General features: G+C 45.3%; 1 protein-coding gene across 2 annotated transcripts in view; it reads left to right on the top strand.

Moving 5' to 3' along the window:
- GLS2 (glutaminase 2) overlaps positions 1-27,573 on the top strand; it is a 172,021-nt gene that overhangs the window by 51,978 nt on the left and 92,470 nt on the right. For both annotated transcript variants that reach the window (XM_069758450.1, XM_069758449.1), the window contains exons 3-4: positions 656-777; positions 5,138-5,267. In XM_069758450.1, the coding sequence (XP_069614551.1) occupies positions 656-777; positions 5,138-5,267 (252 nt within the window). The remainder of the gene's footprint in view (positions 1-655; positions 778-5,137; positions 5,268-27,573) is intronic.

The raw sequence follows: 27,573 nt of genomic DNA, 5'->3' as shown, positions 1-27,573 counted from the left end.
TGGAGGAGAATGGGAGACCGCAGCGGAGACGGATCGAGATTCCCCCTGTGCAGCAGAGGAAACTCGACTCCTAACAGGTCCCTGTCTGTCAAACTGACCCAAGCCTGCTGCACTACAGTGGTCATAACCATGGATAGCTAAGCTACTGCAATGCCCTACATAATCAGAAGAACTATACTAAACTTCTCATTGGAGGTACTTGATAATAATATTAATATTATTAGACCTACTACATATTGGGATAGGATCTTGAAGATGAGCATATAGGCCCCTCAAAGTCACTTCAAATGTGATGTGGTCCCTTAAAAAGTGGTGTTGCAAATTTTGTTGTAAAATTGAGAAATCGCTGGTCAACTTTTAACCCTGCTTCCCTAGTGCCAGTGTGTGGTACTGATACAGCACACGGGCGGCACACGGTTGCCACAAGTATCACACACACTTACACTGATATCTCCGGTACTGTTTTTGCCAGTATCGAAAATTTCAGTACATGTGAAACAGGCCTTACTGTTAGAAAGTTTAGATAATGCCTACATTTAATTAAATCATTCTTACAACTTGCCACAAAATGTAAAATGTATAAGGACAGTGAAAGTCATTACTAACGCAGTCTTCATTACATTTTTTATGTCATTTTTACATTTAAACATTCTAGACACTGAAAGCCAATGGACTCCTCGTATCAGACCCCAGGCTGAAGGACTGTATGGACAAGCTGCAAAATACCATGCAAGAGTCAATGATAGGAGCAACGATGGACTTAGAAATCTTTCGAAAGTATTTTTTTTAAACCATTACACATATACTAATCAGATCACAGGTTCCATACTGAGCTTGAACACACCTTCAGTACTTTGTTTTGTTCCTTTTTGTATGTGCATTTTAGCTGTAGATTTTTCCACACTCATTTAGTATGGGTGAAATCTACTGCAAAAAAAAGCTGAAGGAATTGACATGCTGCAGATTTAGATCTGCTGCAAATCTGCAATGAAGAAATAAGCAACAAGTGCATGAGACTTCAGGAATCTCATTCAATTTGCTGGTACTAGGAAATTCTTCAGGTTTTGTGACAAAACTGTGCAGAAAATAGCATACACTAGAACTATGTTCACACGTTGCATTTTTAATACAGATTAAAAGTTGCTTTTTACAGTGCCAGCAAAAACTATGAGATTTCAGAATTCTAATGCACACGTTTGCTTGTTTTTCCTGACTGAATTGGAAAACTGCTGCTTTTTTGAAAACTGCAGCATGTCAATTCTTTCAGCACTTTTACAGAAAGCAATGAGTAAGTGCAAAAAAAGCAGCAAAAAAATAGAAAAAAATGTTTTACAGCAGGATCTGAAACCCATTTATTTTTCAGATTTTTCCAAGTTTAAACTAGTATCTTGGTGTCCTCACAGGAGCCTGGCAGTTAGGATTAGTACAGTGAAATTCAATTAGTGATATGTGTAAATATTGCCTTTCCACTCAATACCTGACCAATGTGTGACAGTAAACAATGCCTGGCCAGTGTGTGATAGTAAACAATGCCCTACCAATGTGTGACAGTAAACAATGCCTGGCCAGTGTGTGATAGTAAACAATACCCAGCCAATGTGTGACAGTAAACAATGCCTGTCCAATGTGTGACAGTAAACAATACCCGGCCAATGTGTGACAGTAAACAATGCCTGGCCAATGTGTGATAGTAAACAATGCCCTACCAAAGTGTGACAGTAAACAATGCCTGGCCAATGTGTGACAGTAAACAATACCTGTCCAATGTGTGACAGTTAACAATACCCGGCCAATGAGTGACAGTAAACAATGCCTGTCCAATGTGTGACAGTAAACAATACCTGTCCAATGTGTGACAGTTAACAATACCCGGCCACTGTGTGACAGTAAACAATGCCTGGCCAATGTGTGATAGTAAACAATGCCCGGCCAATGTGTGACAGTAAACAATGCCTGTCCAATGTGTGACAGTAAACAATACCTGTCCAATGTGTGACAGTTAACAATACCCGGCCACTGTGTGACAGTAAACAATGCCTGGCCAATGTGTGATAGTAAACAATGCCCGGCCAATGTGTGACAGTAAACAATGCCTGTCCAATGTGTGACAGTAAACAATACCTGTGCAATGTGTGACAGTTAACAATACCCGGCCACTGTGTGACAGTAAACAATGCCTGGCCAATGTGTGATAGTAAACAATGCCCGGCCAATGAGTGACAGTAAACAATGCCTGTCCAATGTGTGACTGTAAACAATAACTGTCCAATGTGTGACAGTTAACAATACCCAGCCACTGAGTGACAGTAAACAATGCCCGGCCAATGTGTGACAGTAAACAATGCCTGTCCAATGTGTGACAGTAAACAATACCCGGCCAATGTGTGACAGTAAACAATGCCTGGCCAATGTGTGATAATAAACAATGCCCTACCAAAGTGTGACAGTAAACAATGCCTGGCCAATGTGTGATAGTAAACAATGCCCGGCCAATGAGTGACAGTAAACAATGCCCGGCCAATATATGACAGTAAACAATGCCTGGCCAATGTGTGACAGTAAACAATGCCTGTCCAATGTGTGACACTAAAGAATGCCCTACCAAAGTGTGACAGTAAACAATGCCTGGCCAATGTGTGATAGTAAACAATGCCCGGCCAATGAGTGACAGTAAACAATGCCTGTCCAATGTGTGACAGTAAACAATACCTGTCCAATGTGTGACAGTTAACAATACCCGGCCACTGTGTGACAGTAAACAATGCCTGGCCAATGTGTGATAGTAAACAATGCCCGGCCAATGTGTGACAGTAAACAATGCCTGTCCAATGTGTGACAGTAAACAATACCTGTCCAATGTGTGACAGTTAACAATACCCGGCCACTGTGTGACAGTAAACAATGCCTGTCCAATGTGTGACAGTAAACAATACCCGGCCAATGTGTGACAGTAAACAATGCCTGGCCAATGTGTGATAATAAACAATGCCCTACCAAAGTGTGACAGTAAACAATGCCTGGCCAATGTGTGATAGTAAACAATGCCCGGCCAATGAGTGACAGTAAACAATGCCCGGCCAATATATGACAGTAAACAATGCCTGGCCAATGTGTGACAGTAAACAATGCCTGTCCAATGTGTGACAGTAAACAATGCCCGGCCAATGTATAACAGTAAACAATGCCTGGCCAATGTGTGATAGTAATCAATGCCTGGCCAATGTGTGATACTAAAGAATGCCCTACCAAAGTGTGACAGTAAACAATGCCTGGCCAATGTGTGATAGTAAACAATGCCTGGCCAACGTGTGATAGTAAACAATGCCTGGCCAATGTGTGATAGTAAACAATGCCTGGCTAACATGTGATAGTAAACAATGCCTGGCCAATGTGTGATAGTAAACAATGCCTGGCCAACGTGTGATAGTAAACAATGCCTGGCCAATGTGTGATAGTAAACAATGCCTGGCTAACATGTGATAGTAAACAATGCCTGGCCAATGTGTGACAGTAAACAATGCCTGGCCAATGTATGACAGTAAACAATGCCTGTCCAATGTGTGATAGTAATCAATGCCTGGCCAATGTGTGACAGTAAACAATGCCTGTCCAATGTGTGACAGTAAACAATGCCCGGCCAATGTATAACAGTAAACAATGCCTGGCCAATGTGTGATAGTAATCAATGCCTGGCCAATGTGTGATACTAAAGAATGCCCTACCAAAGTGTGACAGTAAACAATGCCTGGCCAATGTGTGATAGTAAACAATGCCTGGCCAACGTGTGATAGTAAACAATGCCTGGCCAATGTGTGATAGTAAACAATGCCTGGCTAACATGTGATAGTAAACAATGCCTGGCCAATGTGTGATAGTAAACAATGCCTGGCCAACATGTGATAGTAAACAATGCCCGGCCAATGTATAACAGTAAACAATGCCTGGCCAACGTGTGATAGTAAACAATGCCTGGCCAATGTGTGATAGTAAACAATGCCTGGCCAACATGTGATAGTAAACAATGCCTGGCCAATGTGTGATCGTAAACAATGCCTGGCCAACATGTGATAGTAAACAATGCCTGGCCAATGTGTGATAGTAAACAATGCCTGGCCAACATGTGATAGTAAACAATGCCCGGCCAATGTATAACAGTAAACAATGCCTGTCCAATGTGTGATAGTAATCAATGCCTGGCCAATGTGTGACAGTAAACAATGCCTGTCCAATGTGTGACAGTAAACAATGCCCGGCCAATGTATAACAGTAAACAATGCCTGGCCAACATGTGATAGTAAACAATGCGTGGCCAATGTGTGATAGTAAACAATGCGTGGCCAATGTGTGATAGTAAACAATGCCTGGCCAATGTGTGATAGTAAACAATTCCCTACCAAAGTGTGACAGTAAACAATGCCCAACCAAAGTGTGAAAGTAAAAGATGCCCGAGCAATGGGTGAAAGTAAACAATGCCCAGGCCCTCTCTTCTCCATAAAATTGTAAAAGTCATCTCCTATCTCAGTAATGAGAAAATCTGTCTTTACTGAATACAGATTTTACCCATAAAATGAGAGTGAAATATCAATCCAGAATGAAAAAGAAGCACATTTTTCTAGTAAAATATATTACAAAATTGTTTATTTTCATGTGTACTAATAAATTATGAAATAAATTTAAATTGAGTCATTCTTTACGATAAGTTACTTGCTAAACAAAATTGAATTAAAAACCTTATCAAAATCCCTGCGCTCTCTCGATTCTGCAGCCCTTTTCCAGTTTGCGCTACAATTGCAGAGATATTCACAATTGTTTCTTCTGGAGTGCAATATGTGAAATCTCTTCTTGCAGTTCAACTGGGTGTTGCTTCAGAATCTTCTCAGGGGGATGTGGAGCGGGTGAGGGTGGTTTTGTTGTATTTTCACCCCTCCCTCCCTAATGCTGCTAATCACAGCTTGGAAGCTTACAAGACTGTTAGATCAGCTGCCGATTGGCAGGAATTGGGTGAAAGAGCACTCCCTCAAAGAAACCTCTGAAGAAAATCCAGGAGAGATTTCAAATCTTGCACTCCAGAAGAAACAACTGTTTTAATGTGAACCTAGCCTTACATATTCATAATTCTAGAATATTTTTCCTACAGGTGTGTTCAGAGTAACATTGTTCTGCTGACTCAGGTTGTGTGCAAGAAATGTGTGATTCCAGATTTTGAGCAGTTCTCATTAAACATAAACCGGCTGTATGAGAGCGCCCACAGTATAAAGGAAGGGGAGGTGAGCACATATTATATTTTTAAAAGGTATGAAGTATGATGTTTTACAGTGGCAAATCTAAAATATGTAATAGAAAAAAAGATATAAAATTAGTGTTAGCACTTTTAATAGAATTATAGTCTTACAGTCGTTTACTTACGGTGTTTTAATTACCTTTAGCTTCAAACAAATAATTTAGAAAAAAATATTTAAAATTAAGAATGATTGATATTGAATATTGCAGTGCAAATACAACTATTCTACATGACGTGATGATAAATATATGATGTAATGTTACAGGGAAACTACCTTTATTCCTCCCGGCAGCCTCCGGCTTTCAGTCAAAAAGGCGCGGCTTCAGTCACTGCTCAGTGCATAGTGAGCCGCGGCTGTACCCATGCCCCGGCACTGACTGACAGCCAGTTCTGCAGTGCATCATTGCTGAGCCGGCTTTCAATCAGTTGTGTGGTCACAGCCGCCGTTCACACTATTGACTGAGCGACAAGTGAAGCCGTGCCGGCTGCGCCTCTATGACTGAAAGCCAGAGGATGTCGGGAAGCCAGACTTGCTAGCCAGACTTTCAGTGCAGTGGCGGCACAGCTTTAGAATGCTATTAACTTTCAGTTTAACCCCATAGCTGTAGGTGTATTAGTGGTTTTTGACATGACAGGTTCCCGATAAATTATACGTTTCCATTAAACAATTTCAGTAGATAAAATTCCTTTAATCCAGCATCCACAAACCAGAATCAGGGGATTGACAAGTAATAACTAACTTTACACTGGCTGACAGCTGATTGTCATACATGAATGCCAATCAGAGGTTATTTAGCAGTTTGTTTAGACAGACCGACCACACTTCTTTTTATAATATGATCGGTCTGTGCACATAGAATATTATCATTGTTCTTGTCAGCACATTACCTGTTTACATACAGTAGATCAAACAGCTGTTGAGAACAATGATTTGCATGCAAGCTTAAAATTGATTTCACCCAATAAACAGACGTTTTGTTTGTTTGTCAGGTGATCGGCATCCATTTTAGATAAACAGATAATCTGGAAGTGAGCATTCCTTGAAACATTCATTGCCGATTATCAGCCAGAATAACTGCACTATAACAATGTATTGATTAAAAAGAAAAACAGTGATTGCATCAATTGTGCTACCATTGTGTATTGCCGCCCCGGTGGTTCTCTCCACATGTACAGTGTAAAAGTTTGGACACCCCTGATCAAAATTTCTGCTATTATAAAAACAGCTAAGCAAGTTGAAGTGATTTCTAAAAGGCCTAAAGTTAACGGAACCTGTCGCCAGTTTTGGCCGATATACTGTAAGTTACAGCCATCACCTTTCAAGGCTGATATACAGCATTCTATAATGCTGTATATCTGCCCCCAATCTGACCTGTAAGAGAAGAAATATAACTTTTATTATACTCACCTGGGGGGCGGTCCAGTCTGAGGGGCGTTGCTCGTCTTGTTCCGGCACCTCCCATCTTCTTACAATCGCCACCCTCCTTCTTCCTTCGTGTGGATTACACGTCCATGCGTCATTCACACAGTGTCCTACGCACCACGCTCCTGCGCAGGCGTACTTCTCTGCCCTGTTTAGGGCAGTGCAAACTACTGCACTGCACAGGTGCCGAGGCTCTTTGACCTTTCCCAGCACCTGCACACTGTAGTACTTTGCCCTGCCCTCAATAGGGCAGAGAAGTACACCTGCGCAGGAGCATGGTGCCTGTGTAGGAGTGCAGGAGACTGTGTGGATGATACAAGGATGCGTCATCCACATTAAGCAAGAAGGAGATTGGAATTGCAAGAAAATGGGAGGCACCGGACCAAGAAGAGCGACACCCCTATTTTTCTTCTCTTACAGGTTGGGTTGTGGGTAGCTATACAGCATTATAAAATGCTGTATATCAGCCCTGAAAGGTGATAGCCGTACCACATATTGGCCAAAACTGGTGACAGGTTCCCATTTCCTTTGTATTTTGGCGGAGAAAAAAAATATATATACACCTCACAAAATTAGAATATCATCAAAAAGTTAATTTAATTCAGTTCTTCAATTCAAAAAGTGAAACACATATATATATTACATAAAGTCATTACAAACAGAGTGATCTATTTCAAGTGTTTGTTTTAGTTTATGTTCATGATTATGGCTTACAGCCAATGAAAACCCAAAAGTCATTGTCTCAGTAAATTAGAATAATTAACAAGAACACCTGCAAAGGCTTCCTAAGCATTTAAAAAGGTCCCTTAGTCTGTGTCAGTAGGCTCCACAATCATGGGGAAGACTGGTGACTTGACAGATGCCCAGAAGGCAGTCATTGACACACTCCACAAGGAGGGTAAGCCATAAAAGGTCATTGCTAAAGAATCTGGCTGTTCAAAGAGTGCTGTATTCAAGCATATTAATGGAAAGTTGAGTGGAAGTAAAAAGTGTGGTAGAAAACGATGCACAAGCAAATAAGATAACCACATCCTTGAAAGGATTGTTAAGAAAAAGCAGTTACGGTACTTATTTTTGGGGAGATTCACAAAGAATGGACTGCTGCTGGAGTCATTGCTTCAAGAGCCACCACACACAGACGTATCCAGGACATGGGCTACAAGTGTGGCATTCCTTTTGTCAAGTCACTCATGACCAATAGACAATGCTTCTGTCTTACCTGGGCCAAGTAGAAAAAGAACTGGACTGTTGCTCAATGGCCCAAGGTGTTGTTTTCAGATGAAAGTAAATTTTGTATTTCATTTGGAAATCAAGGTCCCAAATGTCCCAAGTCTGGAGGAAGAGTGGAGAGGCCACAATCCAAGCTGCTTGAGGTCTAGAAAGGCCGTACTGGGGGCCCACGGCACGTAAAGGGAGGCCGCCATGACGGGGTTACGTGGGACCTGGGGAGCTGGAGCAGTTAGAAGGGATACGGTGGTAAGGGGTTAACTGGGAACTTGAGGGGTGGCTTTAGGGGCATTTTTTGAAAATAAGGGGTGGAACTAGGGGACTGTGGGGAGGGGGCACATAAAAAGGGGCACGCTCCTCACGCAGGCATCCATTTTAGGTGCCTGCGTGACAAGTGAGGAATCTCTGTCACACTTACCAGAATGGACGTTGAAGCGATCCTCCAGCGTCTCCGGACGGCAGCCAGCTCCCAGGGGACAGATTGGCTGAATGCATCCGTTAACAGCCTTCTCCAGGGGACATCGGGAGCACCATCGCAGGCACCGCAGGACGGGCGCTGGCCGCGGAGGACTAGGCCTCCGGCGCGCCTAAGCCCGGACATCATCCCCAGGGCCCGGCACCGAAATAGGAGCCCCTCTGCGGACCCTCCGGTAAGCAGCGCTGTTCCCTCCACCTCACAGCGCGGCGCCGGGAGGAATCCTCCAGTGCGGCTGGGCCTACAACGGGGGGTGGATCCTTCCTCCCCTCCTTCAGTGTCCGGGCGACGTGGGGCGGCAGGAGCAGGAGCCGGTACGGCGGCCGCCAGCATGCCCGCTGGCGCCGCTCAGCGTGGGAGGCAGCGACAGCCGAGGAGACGGGGGTCAGGTGCGGTGGCCCCTCAGCGCCGAGGATTATGCGGGCGGCAGTCGGCTGGCCCTGGCATCAGCGTGCGGCCTTCTGCAGTGCACAGCTCTGGAGTCTTCAACGCAGCAGCGCCCTCTGCTGGTGGTGGCCTGGATATTGCAAGTTCTGCGCCCTCTGCTGGTGTTGGCCGGGATTTTCCTGCAGCTGCGCCCTCTGCTGGTGATGGCCGGGATTTTCCTGGATCTGCGCCCTCTGCTGGTGATGGCCGGAACTTTCCTGGATCTGCGTCCTCTGCTGGTGGTTGCGGAAATTTTCCGGATTCCGGCAGGCGACATTCCGTCGCTTCGGTACGCAGTGCCGGGGACGTATCCGTGGCAAGGAGCCGCACATCTTCCATCGGGCGGCAGGATGCTGGCTCGGCCTTTTCCCTTTCCGCAGCACCAGGGCAGTCGACGGCATCATCGAGTCGCCAGGACACGGATACGGCCGCCAGGAGTTCGGCGGGCAACATCGCGGATCAAGCCGGTCGGGATGCAGGACACCTTCGGCTGGGAGCTGGATCTTCGGCTGCTGGGCTCACAGCACCCAGGCAGCTAGGTGAGAACATTTTCCCTATCTTTAATTTGCCAGGCATAGTTTCCCCTGAAGCTAGGAATAGTGACATTACTTCGGGAGTTGCTAGCGGGGGTATGGGTTTAATCCTTAGAGGTTTAGGGGAGCTAGCGGGCTTGTGGGGGTCCGGTCTTAGCAGGGGGTCTTTGCCGTCAGCTGCTTGGTTGGGAAATACGGGGTCGTTTGAGGGGTCTAGACAGTTGTCTGAAGTTACGGGTACATCCAGCAGTGCGGGTCCTGCGGCAGACACGGGGAGCTCATCAAGGGAGAAGGACGGAACAGCACCAGGGCCTGGGTCAGGAATTGATGCACCAGGTGAGGGAGCTTTGCAGGATAAGGAAAAGGAGGATGTACCGCAACTAGACGATGCGGCTAGGGGGGAGGTCTATGTCTGCTTCGAGGGCCCGTTAGGGGCACATTTAAAACAAGAGGTTAGGGAAAAAATCTGGAAAGGGGAGTACATAGAAATATTTTCTCTTTTACCCCTAGAGAGATTTAATTTGGATAGACCTAGAAGGGAGGACTCTAAAAAAGAAGATGAGGAGAAACGGAGATATAGGCTGATTCCCAGATCATTTTCAAATTGGCTGCAAGCTTTCGCTATTATGGCTAGCGTAATCGGGGAGAAGGCCCCGGAAAATTGCTCGGCATTATTTTGTTACTTAGATGCCATAGGGGAGGCTTACAGGACCTATGGGGGACAGGGTTGGTTACGCTATGACGAACAGTTTCGTCAGCGTAAGGCTTTTAGGCCAAGTATCAGGTGGGATCACAAGGACATAGCGTTGTGGATGAGAGTTATGGTCCCGTCCCGTTTAGGTCAGATTAGCCAGCCTTTTCACGGGGGCGCCGGGAGTTCAGGGCAGTCAGGACACTCGGCGGCTTTGCAGAAGGGACTGTGTTTCGCCTTCAATGATGGCATATGCAGATTCGGGAGCAAGTGTAAATATAGGCACGAGTGTTCAACCTGCGGGGGGGTGCATAGCGCTTCAAAATGTTTCAGGGGTAACAGGCAAAAAGTTGGAGATTCAGCTGACAAAAGGGGTGACTCTGGTGCAGTGGGTCGTGATGGAGGCCTTTCTAAGTAGATACCCTGATAGGTCAGCTGCAGTTTTATTGCGCGACGGTTTTAAGGAGGGTTTCAAAATCCCTTATGTTGAGCAGGATGTTAGTTTAAAAAGAAAAAATTTGAAATCGGCGTTACAATTCCCGGAGGTCGTGTCGGAGAAGTTGAATAAGGAAGTTGCTCTGGGAAGAATGGCAGGCCCGTTTGTCGCCCCTCCGATTGCAAATCTGAGGGTGTCACCTCTTGGCGTGGTCCCTAAGAAAGAACCTAATAAATTTAGGTTAATCCATCACCTGTCATTTCCGAAGGGATCTTCGGTTAATGATGGTATTGATCCCGAGTTGAGTTCGGTGTCGTACTTATCATTCGATTCAGCGATGGAGTGGGTTAGAGCATGTGGAAAGGGGGCTAAGCTGGCTAAGACCGACATCGAAGCGGCCTTTCGTTTGTTGCCAGTTCATCCTGACAGTTTGCATTTATTGGGTTGTTTTTGGGATGGCGGCTTCTTTGTTGATCGTTGTCTTCCCATGGGTTGCTCGATTTCATGTGCTTACTTTGAGGCCTTCAGCACGTTCCTAGAATGGGTGGTGAAAGATGTGTCTGGGATACGCTCATGTTCGCACTATCTGGATGACTTTCTGTTTATAGGGCCAGCGGAATCAGCAGATTGTTCGATTTTGTTGCATACAATGGAGAGTGTGACAAAAAACTTCGGGGTGCCTTTGGCGGAGGATAAAACAGTTGGTCCGGTGACAGTGTTGAGCTTCCTAGGCATTGAAATCGACACGGTAGCAATGGAATGTAGGCTACCTGCAGACAAGGTTACCGCGTTGCGCCAAGATGTGGTTAATACGATTGGTTTGAAGAAGATAAATTTGCGCAGTTTGCAATCGTTGTTAGGGAAACTGAACTTTGCATGTAGGATCATGCCGATGGGTCGAGCGTTCTGCCGCCGCCTATCCTTGGCAACAGTAGGGGTAAAGTCCCCTTTGCATTTCATCAGGATAAAGAAAGAGTTTCGGGACGATTTGAAGATGTGGGCGGATTTTCTGGACGAGTACAATGGCAGATCTCTGTGGATTCAGCCGGTGGCAGATGCTACCTCCTTGGGCATTTTGGTGCATGTCGTTGAAATGAGTGGCTTTGGTCTTTTCTTTCATGGTAGCTGGTCAGCAGCGGCTTGGCCGGAAGAATGGAAGGAGGAGGGGTTAACAAACAACCGGCTACTGTTGCATTTGTTCCCCAGGGTAGTTGCGTTGGCCCTGTGGGGTGACAAATTGAGGAATTTGAAGATTTCTTTTCATTGTGAGCATGTTGGAACGGTGACGGCGGTAAACTCGTTGTCAGCGGCTACGCCTGCAGTAGTGAAGGTCTTGCAGCACTTGGTTTTCCTGGGTCTTAAGTTTAACTTATGGATTGTATCTGAAGTTAGCTTGTCAGCGCCTGATCCAATAGTTGTTGCTCTTTCTCAATTTCAGTGGCAGCTTTTCCGGGATTTGGCACCACAGGCGGAGAGCGCGGGCCGGGATTGTCCAGTGGAGATGTGGAACCTGCCGCGAGGGCCGTAACAGAGTTATTTACCAAATCGCTCGCGGATTCATCTTGGTCTCATTATAATCAGGCTTGGAGCTTGTGGGAATCCTGGATGTCAAGTATGGACCAGGATATGGAGGAGGAGTATGGTTTGTTGTTGTTCTTAGGTCATCATTGGGAGGCAGGTTGGTCTGTGACACGTTTGAATAAGTTTCTGGCGGGGCTAGCCTTCAACCTTAAATGGAGGGGGGGTAAGGATATAACGAAATCCTTCTTGGTTCGGCAAGTTGTTCGGGGTTGGAAGAAAGGCTGGAAGGCTTCGGACGGTCGCCGACCCGTATCTTATGAGGTGCTCTCAGCCATTGAGCGGAAGTTGCAAGAGGTGTGTTTTTCCGAATGGGAAGTGGTTCTGTTCTGTGCAGCCTTTTCTTTGGCCTTCTTTGGGTATTTCGGTTAGGTGAGTTGGTTAGCCCGTCCGTTAGTAAAAAAGGTATTTTGTTAAGAGAAAACGTGGATGTCGAAGGGAATAAGGTGGTAGTGTTTATTAAGGCTTCCAAAACGGACGTGTATGGGAAAGGGTGCAAAGTGGTGTTGTTCAATGTTGAAGGATCCCCGGTGTGCCCGGTGGCATCCGTGAAGAAGTACATGGCAAAGGGCGGGGTGTTAGATGAGCCATTCTTGGTGCACGAAAATGGGTCTTTCTTGTCCCGTTTTCAGTTTATTTCTGTTTTTAGGAAATGTTTGGCGGCAGCGGGCTTACCTGCAACACAATATAGTGGTCACTCCTTCAGGATCGGGGCAGCGACTGAGGCCGCTAGGTGGGGCCTTGGTGAGGATGTGGTTCGGAGAATTGGGAGGTGGGAATCTTCAAGATTCCAGTCGTATGTTCGCCCAAACCTATTGTGAGTTAGAAGCTGTGTTAAGTTAATTGTTTGTTGCCTTTCTTTCTGTGTTGCAGGGCCTGATCCGATGCTCGTCTGGATCATGGGGCATTCGTATGTTGTATGGGCTGCGTTGCGTGCTGCGGTTCGTCCGGACGGTCGTCAGTTGGGTCTTTCTCGAGAGACAGTGACTTTACGATGGATCGGTAAAAGGGGGATGGTGTGGAAGGAATGGTTACCTGAATTTCATCGTTTTGTTAGACTGGATAGAGTGCCGGAGATCGTGGTGATACATTTAGGGGGGAATGATTTGGCTAAACGGTCTTGTAGGGAGCTGATTAAGGATATCAAATTCGATATCCTGAGGTTCTGGGTCATGTTTCCAAAAGTGTTGTTGGTGTGGTCCGACATCATTCCCCGTAAAAGATGGAGAGGTGCTAGATCACACGAGGGGGTGAACAGGGCCCGGATTAAAATAAACAGGGCCATATCTCGGTTTATGGTGAGGAATGGCGCGTTGGCCGTGAGACATGTGGACTTGGAATCGGGTCAAGGAGCTTACTGGAGAGCTGATGGCGTGCACCTGAACGCGGTGGGTAATGATATGTGGTGTTTGGCTATCCGTAGTGGCATTGAATTAAGCTTGAAGGTGTGGAGGGACATGAATGGCTAAGGTGTCAGGCCATTCGTGTTCGTGGCGGGGGTGGAGGTCCTCGAAGTCGGTGGAAATGGTAAATCGTGGTTCAATGGGGTGGGGATCTTGAGAGGTCCTGGACACCCCATGAGAGAATTTAACAAGGCGCGGTACGGTTATTCCGCGTGAGGTGGATTTATGGACCCCTGGCATGGGGGTGGGTTCGGTGGACCAGGATTGGTTGTTATCTATCCCTGAGCTGGTGCTTTACGGCTGGGGGTAAGACTCATCCTGGGCTGAACATTGTGGAGTTTTTGGGATACTGAGTTTTTTATAACTTTGGGGCTTCGAGGACCGCCCCTCCTATTCTGGGTTGTCATAAAAGTTCTGTTATCTTTTATTTAATAAAATGGCTGCTGTGGCCAATTAAATCCAACATATGTCTCCGTCTGCTGTTTTGAGTACGTTAGAAGTTTATTCTTTAGATTGTTAAGAGATCTGTTTAAGGGGGTTGGGGTAATTTTTTCCAGGTCACGGAACTCGCGTATACCCTATGTCAAGAAAGGCCGTACTGGGGGCCCACGGCACGTAAAGGGAGGCCGCCATGACGGGGTTACGTGGGACCTGGGGAGCTGGAGCAGTTAGAAGGGATACGGTGGTAAGGGGTTAACTGGGAACTTGAGGGGTGGCTTTAGGGGCATTTTTTTAAAATAAGGGGTGGAACTAGGGGACTGTGGGGAGGGGGCACATAAAAAGGGGCACGCTCCTCACGCAGGCATCCATTTTAGGTGCCTGCGTGACAAGTGAGGAATCTCCCGCCCACCCTCCCTTTTTTGGTTAGGGTAATGGGGGGGGTGAAGTCGGCATATGTGGGCTTTTGGAGTATTGTTTTAAGAGGCGTCTAAATGTATTTATTTTGTTATGTGAATGCTGTCAGGGTATTGTCACGGCAGTTGGCGGGGGTGGAGGTCCTCGAAGTCGGTGGAAATGGTAAATCGTGGTTCAATGGGGTGGGGATCTTGAGAGGTCCTGGACACCCCATGAGAGAATTTAACAAGGCGCGGTACGGTTATTCCGCGTGAGGTGGATTTATGGACCCCTGGCATGGGGGTGGGTTCGGTGGACCAGGATTGGTTGTTATCTATCCCTGAGCTGGTGCTTTACGGCTGGGGGTAAGACTCATCCTGGGCTGAACATTGTGGAGTTTTTGGGATACTGAGTTTTTTATAACTTTGGGGCTTCGAGGACCGCCCCTCCTATTCTGGGTTGTCATAAAAGTTCTGTTATCTTTTATTTAATAAAATGGCTGCTGTGGCCAATTAAATCCAACATATGTCTCCGTCTGCTGTTATGAGTACGTTAGAAGTTTATTCTTTAGATTGTTAAGAGATCTGTTTAAGGGGGTTGGGGTAATTTTTTCCAGGTCACGGAACTCGCGTATACCCTATGTCAAGTGTGATGAAGTTTCCACAATCTCTCACGGTTTGGGGAGCCATGTCATCTGCTGGTGTAGGTCCACTGTGTTTTATAAAGATCAAAGTCAGCGCAGCCGTCTACCAGGAAGTTTTAGAGCACTTCATGCTTCCCTCTGCCGACAAGCTTTTTGGAGATTGAAATTTATTTCTCCAGCAGAACTCGGCACCTGTCCACACTGCCAAAAGTACCAATACCTGGTTTAAAAACAACAGTATTGCTGTGCTTGATTCGCCAGCAAACTCACCTGATCTTAACCCCATAGATGGGGTATTGCCAATAGGAAGATGAGAGACATCAGACCCAACAATGCAGACGAGCTGAAGGCAGCTATCAACCTGGGCTTCCATAATACCTCAGCAGTGCCACAGGCTGATCGCCACCATGCCATGCCACATTGATGCAGAAATTGATGCAAAAGGAGCCCTGACCAAGTATTGAGTGCATTTACTGAACATACATTTCAGTAGGCCAACATTTTGGATTTTAAAATCATTTTTCAAGCTGGTGTTATAAAGTATTCTAATTTACTGAGATATTGACTTTTGGGTTTTCATTGTCTTTAAGCCATAATCATCAACATTAACAGAAATAAACACTTGAAATAGATCACTCTGTTTGTAATGACTCCATATAATATATAAATTTAACTTTTTGTATTGAAGAACTGAAATAAATTAACTTTTGACAATATTCTAAGTTTGTGAGAAGCACCTATGTATGTATATATAGAAAAAGAAAACAAAAAGCAGCACCAAAAGAAAACAAAGGGTGCAAAAAATCCTTCCAGGCATGTACCAAACCTCATACTATTGTCCAAAAAAATGAAGGCAGCACTCCAATAGAAAAAATAAAAGTGATTTATTGGCACATGTGCCAATAATGTGGCACATGGGCTAATAAATCACTTTTATTTTTTCTATTGGAGTGCTGCCTTCATTTTTTGGACTATATATATATGTGTATATATATATATATATATATATATATATATATATATATATATATATATATATATATATATATATATATATATATATATATATATATACAGTGGGGCAAAAAAGTATTTAGTCAGTCAGCAATAGTGCAAGTTCCACCATTTAAAAAGATGAGAGGCGTCTGTAATTTACATCATAGGTAGACCTCAACTATGGGAGACAAACTGAGAAAAAAAAATCCAGAAAATCACATTGTCTGTTTTTTTAACATTTTATTTGCATATTATGGTGGAAAATAAGTATTTGGTCAGAAACAAAATTTCATCTCAATACTTTGTAATATATCCTTTGTTGGCAATGACAGAGGTCAAACGTTTTCTGTAAGTCTTCACAAGGTTGCCACACACTGTTGTTGGTATGTTGGCCCATTCCTCCATGCAGATCTCCTCTAGAGCAGTGATGTTTTTGGCTTTTCGCTTGGCAACACGGACTTTCAACTCCCTCCAAAGGTTTTCTATAGGGTTGAGATCTGGAGACTGGCTAGGCCACTCCAGGACCTTGAAATGCTTCTTACGAAGCCACTCCTTCGTTGCCCTGGCGGTGTGCTTTGGATCATTGTCATGTTGAAAGACCCAGCCACGTTTCATCTTCAATGCCCTTGCTGATGGAAGGAGGTTTGCACTCAAAATCTCACGATACATGGCCCCATTCATTCTTTCATGTACCCGGATCAGTCGTCCTGGCCCCTTTGCAGAGAAACAGCCCCAAAGCATGATATTTCCAACACCATGCTTTACAGTAGGTATGGTGTTTGATGGATGCAACTCAGTATTCTTTATCCTCCAAACACGACAAGTTGTGTTTCTACCAAACAGTTCCAGTTTGGTTTCATCAGACCATAGGACATTCTCCCAAAACTCCTCTGGATCATCCAAATGCTCTCTAGCAAACTTCAGACGGGCCCGGACATGTACTGGCTTAAGCAGTGGGACACGTCTGGCACTGCAGGATCTGAGTCCATGGTGGCGTAGTGTGTTACTTATGGTAGGCCTTGTTACATTGGTCCCAGCTCTCTGCAGTTCATTCACTAGGTCCCCCCGTGTGGTTCTGGGATTTTTGCTCACCATTCTTGTGATCATTCTGACCCCACGGGGTGGGATTTTGCGTGGAGCCCCAGATCGAGGGAGATTATCAGTGGTCTTGTATGTCTTCCATTTTCTAATTATTGCTCCCACTGTTGATTTCTTCACTCCAAGCTGGTTGGCTATTGCAGATTCAGTCTTCCCAGCCTGGTGCAGGGCTACAATTTTGTTTCTGGTGTCCTTTGACAGCTCTTTGGTCTTCACCATAGTGGAGTTTGGAGTCAGACTGTTTGAGGGTGTGCACAGGTGTCTTTTTATACTGATAACAAGTTTAAACAGGTGCCATTACTACAGGTAATGAGTGGAGGAAAGAGGAGACTCTTAAAGAAGAAGCTACAGGTCTGTGAGAGCCAGAAATCTTGATTGTTTGTTTCTGACCAAATACTTATTTTCCACCATAATATGCCAAAAAAATGAAAAAAAAACAGACAATGTGATTTTCTGGATTTTTTTTCTCAGTTTGTCTCCCATAGTTGAGGTCTACCTATGATGTAAATTACAGACACCTCTCATCTTTTTAAGTGGTGGAACTTGCACTATTGCTGACTGATTAAATACTTTTTTGCCCCGCTGTATGTATATATATATATATACAGTGGGGCAAAAAAGTATTTAGTCAGTCAGCAATAGTGCAAGTTCCACCACTTAAAAAGATGAGAGGTGTCTGTAATTTACATCATAGGTAGACCTCAACTATGGGAGACAAACTGAGAAAAAAAAATCCATTAAATCACATTGTCTGTTTTTTAACAATTTATTTGCATATTATGGTGGAAAATAAGTATTTGGTCAGAAACAAAATTTCATCTCAATACTTTGTAATATATCCTTTGTTGGCAATGACAGAGGTCAAACGTTTTCTGTAAGCCTTCACAAGGTTGCCACACACTGTTGTTGGTATGTTGGCCCATTCCTCCATGCAGATCTACTCTAGAGCAGTGATGTTTTTGGCTTTTCGCTTGGCAACACGGACTTTCAACTCCTTCCAAAGCTTTTCTATAGGGTTGAGATCTGGAGACTGGCTAGGCCACTCCAGGACCTTGAAATGCTTCTTACTAAGCCACTCCTTCGTTGCCCTGGCGGTGTGCTTTGGATCATTGTCATGTTGAAAGACCCAGCCACGTTTCATCTTCAATGCCCTTGCTGATGGAAGGAGGTTTGCACTCAAAATCTCACGATACATGGCCCCATTCATTCTTTCATGTACCCGGATCAGTCGTCCTGGCCCCTTTGCAGAGAAACAGCCCCAAAGCATGATGTTTCCACCACCATGCTTTACAGTAGGTATGGTGTTTGATGGATGCAACTCAGTATTCTTTTTCCTCCAAACACGACAAGTTGTGTTTCTACCAAACAGTTCCAGTTTGGTTTCATCAGACCATAGGACATTCTCCCAAAACTCCTCTGGATCATCCAAATGCTCTCTAGCAAACTTCAGACGGGCCCGGACATGTACTGGCTTAAGCAGTGGGACACGTCTGGCACTGCAGGATCTGAGTCCATGGTGGCGTAGTGTGTTACTTATGGTAGGCCTTGTTACATTGGTCCCAGCTCTCTGCAGTTCATTCACTAGGTCCCCCCGCGTGGTTCTGGGATTTTTGCTCACCGTTCTTGTGATCATTCTGACCCCATGGGGTGGGATTTTGCGTGGAGCCCCAGATCGAGGGAGATTATCAGTGGTCTTGTATATCTTCCATTTTCTAATTATTGCTCCCACTGTTGATTTCTTCACTCCAAGCTGGTTGGCTATTGCAGATTCAGTCTTCCCAGCCTGGTGCAGGGCTACAATTTTGTTTCTGGTGTCCTTTGACAGCTCTTTGGTCTCCACCATAGTGGAGTTTGGAGTCAGACTGTTTGAGGGTGTGCACAGGTGTCTTTTTATACTGATAACAAGTTTAAACAGGTGCCATTACTACAGGTAATGAGTGCAGGAAAGAGGAGACTCTTAAAGAAGAAGTTACAGGTCTGTGAGAGCCAGAAATCTTGATTGTTTGTTTCTGACCAAATACTTATTTTCCACCATAATATGCAAATAAATTGTTAAAAAAACAGACAATGTGATTTTCTGGATTTTTTTTTCTCAGTTTGTCTCCCATAGTTGAGGTCTACCTATGATGTAAATTACAGACGCCTCTCATCTTTTTAAGTGGTGGAACTTGCATTATTGCTGACTGACTAAATACTTTTTTGCCCCACTGTATATATATATATATATATATATATATATAATGTGTGTGTATATAGCATAATGGTTTGTGAAATTTATGGAAAAACACATGAGATGCTTAGCACAAGATTTGGCCAAAAAATGTGAGCCCATCCACCAAACGTCATTTAACATTGTGTATGCAGGGACATGCGTGGTCATGCGTTGTATGCGGTTGCATGCCCGTGCGGCCTTTTAATGTGCCTGCCGAACGTACTCCATTACCTTCCGATGGTCAAATGTATTTGCATCTATTAGACGCTAATACATGGGGCAGAGGAGCTGCTGTCAGCCCCAGGTTCAACATGCAGCAGTGTGATCATACCTTCCAACTTTTTAAGATGGGAAAGAGGGACAAAGCTTGCGGCACGCAACGCGCGCCGCGGCAAATTTTAGGCCACGCCCCTGACCACACCCATTCATAATTAGTCACACCCATATCCACGTCCCAACCACACCCATTTAGCACTGCTGATCACACTGTTTTATATACAATAATTATGAACAAAAAAATATGGCCACACAGTGCTCCATACTGTATAATGGCCACACATGATGCTCCATACTGTAGGATGACCGCACATGATGCTCCATACTGTATAATGACCGCACATGATGCTCCATACTGTGTAATGACCGCACATGATGCTCCATACTGTATAATGACCCCACATGATTCTCAATACTGTATAATGACCACACATGATGCTCAATACTGTATAATGACCGCACATGATGCTCAATACTGTATAATGACCGCACATGATGCTACATACTGTAATGACTGCATATGATTCCATACTGTATAATGACCCCACATGATGCTCAATACTGTATAATGGCCGCACATGATGCTCCATACTGTATAATGGCTCCACATGATGCTCCATACTGTATAATGGCCGTACATGATGCTCCATACTGTATAATGGCCGCACATGATGCTCCATACTGTATAATGATCGCACATGATGCTCCATACTGTATAATGACCGCACATGATGCTCCATACTGTATAATGACCTCACATGATGCTCCATACTGTATAATGACCGCACATGATGCTCCATACTGTATAATGACCGCACATGATGCTCCATACTGTATAATGACCGCACATGATGCTCCATACTGTATAATGGCTGCACATGATGCTCCATACTGTATAATGGCTGCACATGATGCTCCATACTGTAATGACCGCATATGATTCCATACTGTATAATGACCCCACATGATGCTCAATACTGTATAATGGCCGCACATGATGCTCCATACTGTATAATGGCTCCACATGATGCTCCATACTGTATAATGACCGCACATGATGCTCCATACTGTAGAATGGCCCCACATGATTCTCCATACTGTATAATGACCACACATGATGCTCAATACTGTATAATGACCACACATGATGCTCAATACTGTATAATGACTGCATATGATGCTCAATACTGTATAATGACCGCACATGATGCTCCATACTGTATAATGGCCGCACATGATGCTCAATACTGTATAATGGCTGCACATGATGCTCCATACTGTATAATGGCTCCACATGATGCTTCATACTGTAGAATGACTGCACATGATACTTTGTACAATATAATGGCGAAACATAGCACCTCGTACACATGCAGCTCCGCTCCATACACCTCGTACACACGTGGCTCCGCTCCGTACACCAAGTACACACGCCGCTCCGCTCCGTACACCTCGTACACACGCCGCTCCGCTCCGTACACCTCGTACACACGCGGCTCCGCACACACGCGGCTCCGCTTCGTACACCTCGTACACACGCGGCTCCGCACCGGACACCTCGCACACACGCGGCTCCGCTCCGTACACCTCGCGCACACGCGGCTCCACTCCATACACCTCGCGCACACGCGGCTCCACTCCATACACCTCGCACACACGCGGCTCTGCTCCGTACACCTCACACACACGCGGCTCCGCTCCGTACACCTTGCACACACGCGGCTCCGCTCCGTACACCTTGCACACACGCGGCTCCGCTACGTACACCTCGCACACACGACTCCACTCCGTACACCTCGCACACACACGGCTCCGCTCCGTACACCTCACACACACACAGCTCTGCTACATCCACACTGTACAACTCCTGATCCCACACAAGGCAGCATACTTACCTCATCCTGCTGCGGCAGCACCATGTGGCAAGTTGGCAATCAGCACAGGCAACCGAGTCCACGGAGGTCCCGATCATGTGACCCCTGACTCCTCCCCTCCTGTGACTTCATCACAGGTCCTGTGCACAGAAAGCAGGCAGCCATACGGAAGGGTAAGGGCTCGGGGCAGGGCTTAACACAATGGGGCGTGTCGGTCCTGCTGTCTGCAGGATCAGAGCGTCCCGTGCTGGACAGCAGGGCAAAGGTTCAAAACCGGGACAATCCCGCACAATGAGGGACGGTTGGGAGCTATGGTGTGATGGCTCATCATGCTACTGATCTCATTACATTGCTTCTGGGCCGAAGAGGAGCAGAGACATTGGAAGGCAGATGCCGGACATTAAATGTATTACTTATGAAACAGGACACAGTTTTGAGAGAGGCAGTGTGTGGGATGGGGGGGCTGCTTTATCCAAAGGGAGTGTGTGTGTATCTGTGTGAGTTTGTATATATTTTGCAGAGAGGCAGTGTGTGTACGTGTGTGTGTGTGTGTGTGTGTGTGTGTATGTATACATATAGTGCAGAGGACAGTGTGTGTGTGTGTGGGTGTGTGTGTGGGTATGTATACATATTGTGCAGGGGACAGTGTGTGTGTGTGTGTGTGTGTATGTATACATATAACATAGTTTATTTATTTTATTATAACATAGTTATTAAGGTTGAAGGAAGACTTTAAGTCCATCTAGTTCAACCCATAGCCTAACCTAACATGTCCTAACATGTTGATCCAGAGGAAGGCAAAAAAAAAACCATGTGGCAAAGAGTAAGCTCCACACTGGGGAAAAAAATTCCTTCCCGACTCCACATACGGCAATCAGACTAGTTCACTGGATCAACACCCTAACACGGAATCTAGTATATATACCCTGTAACATTATACTTTTCAAGAAAGGTATCCAATCCCCCCTTAAATTTAAGCAATGAATCACTCATTACAACATCATATGGCAGAGAGTTCCATAGTCTCACTGCTCTTACAGTAAAGAATCCGCGTCTGTTATTATGCTTAAATCTTCTTTCCTCCAGACATAGAGGATGCCCCCTTGTCCCTGTCTCAGGTCTATGATTAAAAAGATAATCAGAACGGTCTTTATACTGTCCCCTCATATATTTACACATTAACATAAGATCACCCCTTAGCCTTCGTTTTTCCAAACTAAATAGCCCCAAGTGTAATAACCTATTTTGGTATTGCAGACCCCCCAGTCCTCTAATAACCTTGGTCGCTCTTCTCTGCACCCGCTCCAGTTCAGCTATGTCTTTCTTATACACCGGAGACCAGAACTGTACACAGTATTCTATGTGTGGCCGCACTAGTGACTTGTATAGAGGTAAAATTATGTTCTCCTCATGAGCATCTATGCCTCTTTTAATGCATCCCATTATTTTATTTGCCTTTGTAGCAGCTGCCTGACACTGGCCACTAAATGTGAGTTTGTCATCCACCCATACACCCAGGCAGAGGTGTATCTAACGTTTCTGGCACCCGGGGCAAGAATTCATTTTGCGCCCCCCCTCCCCTCCAAGGGCATATGCCCCCCGTCAGCCCCATCATTGCCCTCTCCTCCCCCCTCCACACACACACCATTCACTTCACTGCACATTCCCCTGCAGCGCGATACACACACACACACACACAATACTGAGACACACACATACGCACACACTCACACACATACACATTCACACACACTCACACACACACTGACACACACACACACATACATTCACACACACATTCACACACACTCACACACATACACATTCACACACACATACACACATTCACACACATACACACTCACATTCACACACATACACACACTCACATACACACACACATACACACACTCCTCTCACCTCTCCTCGCGCTCTGCGCAGCAGCTCCATCGCCTTCCTCTGACACAGCCGGCCGCTGAATGATGACGTCATCCAGCGGCGCGTCTGTGTGAGAGGAAGCAGGAAGAAGACAGATCGTGCGGCTGGGCAGTGGAGCTGCAGGGATTTCTCCCTGCTTGCCGCAGCCACTCTGCAGGGGCTCCCCTCCCCCTCTGCACACACTGGGAGCCGGCACTCTGCAGCTTCTCTGTGCCGGCTGTCAGCTTGACAGTCGGCACAGAGAACAGCTGACTCCCAGTGCGGGGGGCGGCAGAATGCAGCCGCCGGGGGAGACACTGCGGACCGCCGAATTAGGCAGCCCGACTGCGCCCCCCTGCCGGCTGCGCCCGGGGCAAATGCCCCGGCTGCCCCCCCCCTAGATACGCCACTGCACCCAGGTCTTTTTCATTGATGGTTTTTCCCAGAGTTTTAGAATTAAGCGCATAGTTATACATCTTATTACTTCTACCCAAGTGCATGACCTTATATTTATCCCCATTAGAGCTCATTTGCCATTTATCAGCCCAAGCTTCTAGTTTACATAAATCATCCTGTAATATAAAATTGTCCTCCTCTGTATTGATTACCCTGCAGAGTTTAGTGTTATCTGCAAATATTGAAATTCTACTCTGTATGCCCCCTACAAGATCATTAATAAATATGCTAAAAAGAAGAGGGCCCAATGCTGACCCCTGTGGTACCCCACTGCTAACCGCTACCCAGTCCGAGTGTGCTCCATTAATAACCACCCTTTGTTTCCTATCCCTGAGCCAGCTCTTAACCCACTTACACATATTTTCCCCTAATCATTATTCTCATTTTATGTATCAACCTTTTGTGTGGCATCGTATCAAAAGCTTTTGAAAAGTCCATATACACTACGTCCACTGGGTTTCCTTGGTCCAGTCCGGAACTTACCTCTTCATAGAAATTGATCAGATTTGTCTGACAGGAACGGTCCCTAGTAAACCCATGCTGATACTGGGTCATGAGGTTATTCCTCTTCAGATACTCCAGTATAGCATCCCTTAGAATGCCCTCCAGGATTTTACCCACAGTAGAGGTTAAGCTTACTGGCCTATAATTTCCGAGTTCAGTTTTTGTCCCCTTTTTGAAAATTGGCACCACATTTGCTATACGCCAGTCCTGTGGTAAAGACCCTGTTATTATGGACTCTTTAAAGATTAAAAATAATGGTCTATCAATGACTGTACTTAATTCCTGCAGTACTCTGGGGTGTATCCCATCCGGGCCCGGAGATTTGTCAATTTTAGTGATTTTTAGACGCCAACGTACTTCCTGCTGGGTTAAAGGGACTCTGTCACCTGAATTTGGAGGGAACAATTTTCAGCCATGGAGGCGGGGTTTTCGGGTGTTTGATTCACCCTTTCCTTACCCGCTGGCTGCATGCTGGCTGCAATATTAGATTGAAGTTCATTCTCTGTCCTCCATAGTACACGCCTGCGCAAGATTGCCTTGTGCAGGCATGTACTACGGAGGACAGAGAATGAACTTCAATCCAATATTGCAGCCAGCATGCAGCCAGTGGGTAAGGAAAGGGTGAATCAAACACCCGAAAACCCTGCCTCCATGGCTGAAAATTGTTCCCTCCAAATTCAGGTGACAGAGTCCCTTTAAGCAGGTGACACTTAATGGGGAATTTTTGTTATCACTGATCATACAGTATTGTCTGCCATGGATTTTTTTTAAATGCTGATGAAAAAAAGTCAATTAGCATATTGGCTTTTTCCTCATCCTCATCCACCATTTCACGCAGACTATTTTTAAGGGAGCCAACACTATTATTTTTTAGTTTGTTACTATTTACGTAGTTAAAGAATATTTTGGGATTATTTTTACTCACTCTGGCAATGAGTCTCTCTGTCTCAATCTTTGCTGCCTTGATTTGCTTTTTACAGAATTTATTTAATTTTTTGTATTTATTTAATGCCTCATGACTACCTACTTCCTTTAATTCTCTAAATGCTTTCTTTTTGTCACTTATTGCGCCCCTTACTGCTCTATTTAGCCATATTGGTTTCCTCCTATTTCTAGTATGTTTATTCCCATACGGTATATGTTGTGAATTCTGTGATCAAGCTCCCTCCTCTGGTCACGAGTGGTACTGCGGCTTCTGAGTTTCCTTCCTCAGGTGATGAGGTTAAGTCGTTAGGTGCTGCTCTATTTAACTCCACCTAGTGCTTTGATCCTGGCCTCCAGTCAATGTTCTAGTATTGGTCTTGCTTCCTCCTGGATCGTTCCTGTGGCCTGTCTGCTCAGCATAAGCTAAGTTCTGCTTGTGTTACTTTTGTTGCTATATTTTCTGTCCAGCTTGCTTTTTTGGTTTTGCTTGCTTGCTGGAAGCTCTGAGACGCAGAGGGAGCACCTCCGTACCGTTAGTCGGTGCGGAGGGTCTTTTTGCCCCTCTGCGTGGTTGTTTGTAGGTTTTTGTGTTGACCGCAAAGCTATCTTTCCTATCCTCGGTCTATTCAGTAAGTCGGGCCTCACTTTGCTAAATCTGTTTCATCTCTGTGTTTGTATTTTCATCTTTACTCACAGTCATTATATGTGGGGGGCTGCCTTTTCCTTTGGGGAATTTCTCTGAGGCAAGGTAGGCTTATTTTTCTATCTTCAGGCCTAGCTAGTTTCTCAGGCTGTGCCGAGTTGCATAGGGAGCGTTAGGCGCAATCCACGGCTACCTCTAGTGTGGTTTGATAGGTTTAGGGATTGCAGTCAGCAGAGTTCCCACGTCTCAGAGCTCGTCCTATGTTTTGTGGTTTTTGTCAGGTCACTTGTGTGCTCTGAACTTCAAGGTCCATTGTGGTTCTGAATTACCTATTCATAACAGGTATATACTGTGCACAGGTCCTATCCAAGATGCCAATAAACGTCTCCCATTTTCTTTGTGTATTTTTATGTCTCAGAATATCATCCCAGTTAATTGTACTAAGATCCTCTCTCATCTGTTGGAAATTTGCCCTCCTCAAGTTTAGTGTCCTTGTAACCCCTCTACTACACATCTTATTAAAGGATACATGAAAACTTATTATTTTGTGATCACTATTCCCCAAGTGACCCCCAACCCTTATATTTGCTATGCGGTCTGGCCTGTTGGTTAATAGTAGGTCTATCAGTGCCCCCCTTCTTGTTGGGTCCTGAACCAATTGTGAAAGGTAATTGTCTCTCATAGTTGTCAAAAACCGATTACCTTTACTGGAACTGCAGATTTCCGTTCCCCAATCTATTTCAGGGTAGTTTAAGTCCCCCATAATAATGACTTCCCCTTGAGTCGCAGCTTCATCTATTTGCTTTATGAGGATATTCTCCATTGCTTCCATTATTTTTGGAGACTTATAACAAACCCCTATCAGTAATTTATTATTTTTCCCCCTCCCCTTATCTCCACCCACAGGGACTCTACATTTTCATTAGATTCACCTATTATCATGCAGGATGGGTTTTAAGGACGATTTTATATATAGACACACCCCACCCCCTCGCTTATCTGTACGGTCATTTCTGAACAGACTATAACCCTGCAAGTTAACAGCCCGGTCATAGCTCTCATCCAGCCACGTTTCAGATATCCCCACCATGTCATAATTATGCTCCAACACCATTAATTCTAATTTGTCCATTTTGTTGGCGAGGCTTCTGGCATTAGTATACATACATTTTATGTATCTCTCTGCACCTCTATTTTTTCTAAAATTATTAATTGATCTAACCCCACCCCCCATGCCACCGCCACCCCCAACTTCCTTATTTGTGCCCAGGTCTCTATCTGCACTATCTTCCACTCCTATAAAATGAATACCCACCCCCCAATCCCTAGTTTAAGCACTCCTCCAACCTTCTAGCCATTTTCTCCCCCAACACAGCTGCACCTTCCCCATTGAGATGCAGCCCGTCCCTAGCGTAGAACCTGTAGCCAACTGAGAAGTCTGCCCAGTTCTGCAGGAACCCAAACCCCTCCTTCCTACACCAATTCTTGAGCCACTTATTAACCTGCCTAATCTCCCATTGCCTCTCTGGCATGGTACGTGGTACAGGCAGTATTTCAAAAAATACCACGTTGGAGGTCCTTGCTTTCAGCTTGCAGCCTAATTCCCTGAAATCGTTTTTAAGGATCTTCCACCTACCTCTAACTTTGTCATTTGTGCCAATGTGCACCATGACCGCTGGCTCCTCATCAGCCTCTCCCAGTAATCAGTCCACCCGATCAGCGA

Source organism: Ranitomeya imitator, chromosome 3 (genome assembly GCF_032444005.1).
Source record: "Ranitomeya imitator isolate aRanImi1 chromosome 3, aRanImi1.pri, whole genome shotgun sequence".
Lineage (NCBI taxonomy): Eukaryota > Metazoa > Chordata > Amphibia > Anura > Dendrobatidae > Ranitomeya > Ranitomeya imitator.
This window is presented reverse-complemented; position numbering and strand designations above follow the sequence as displayed.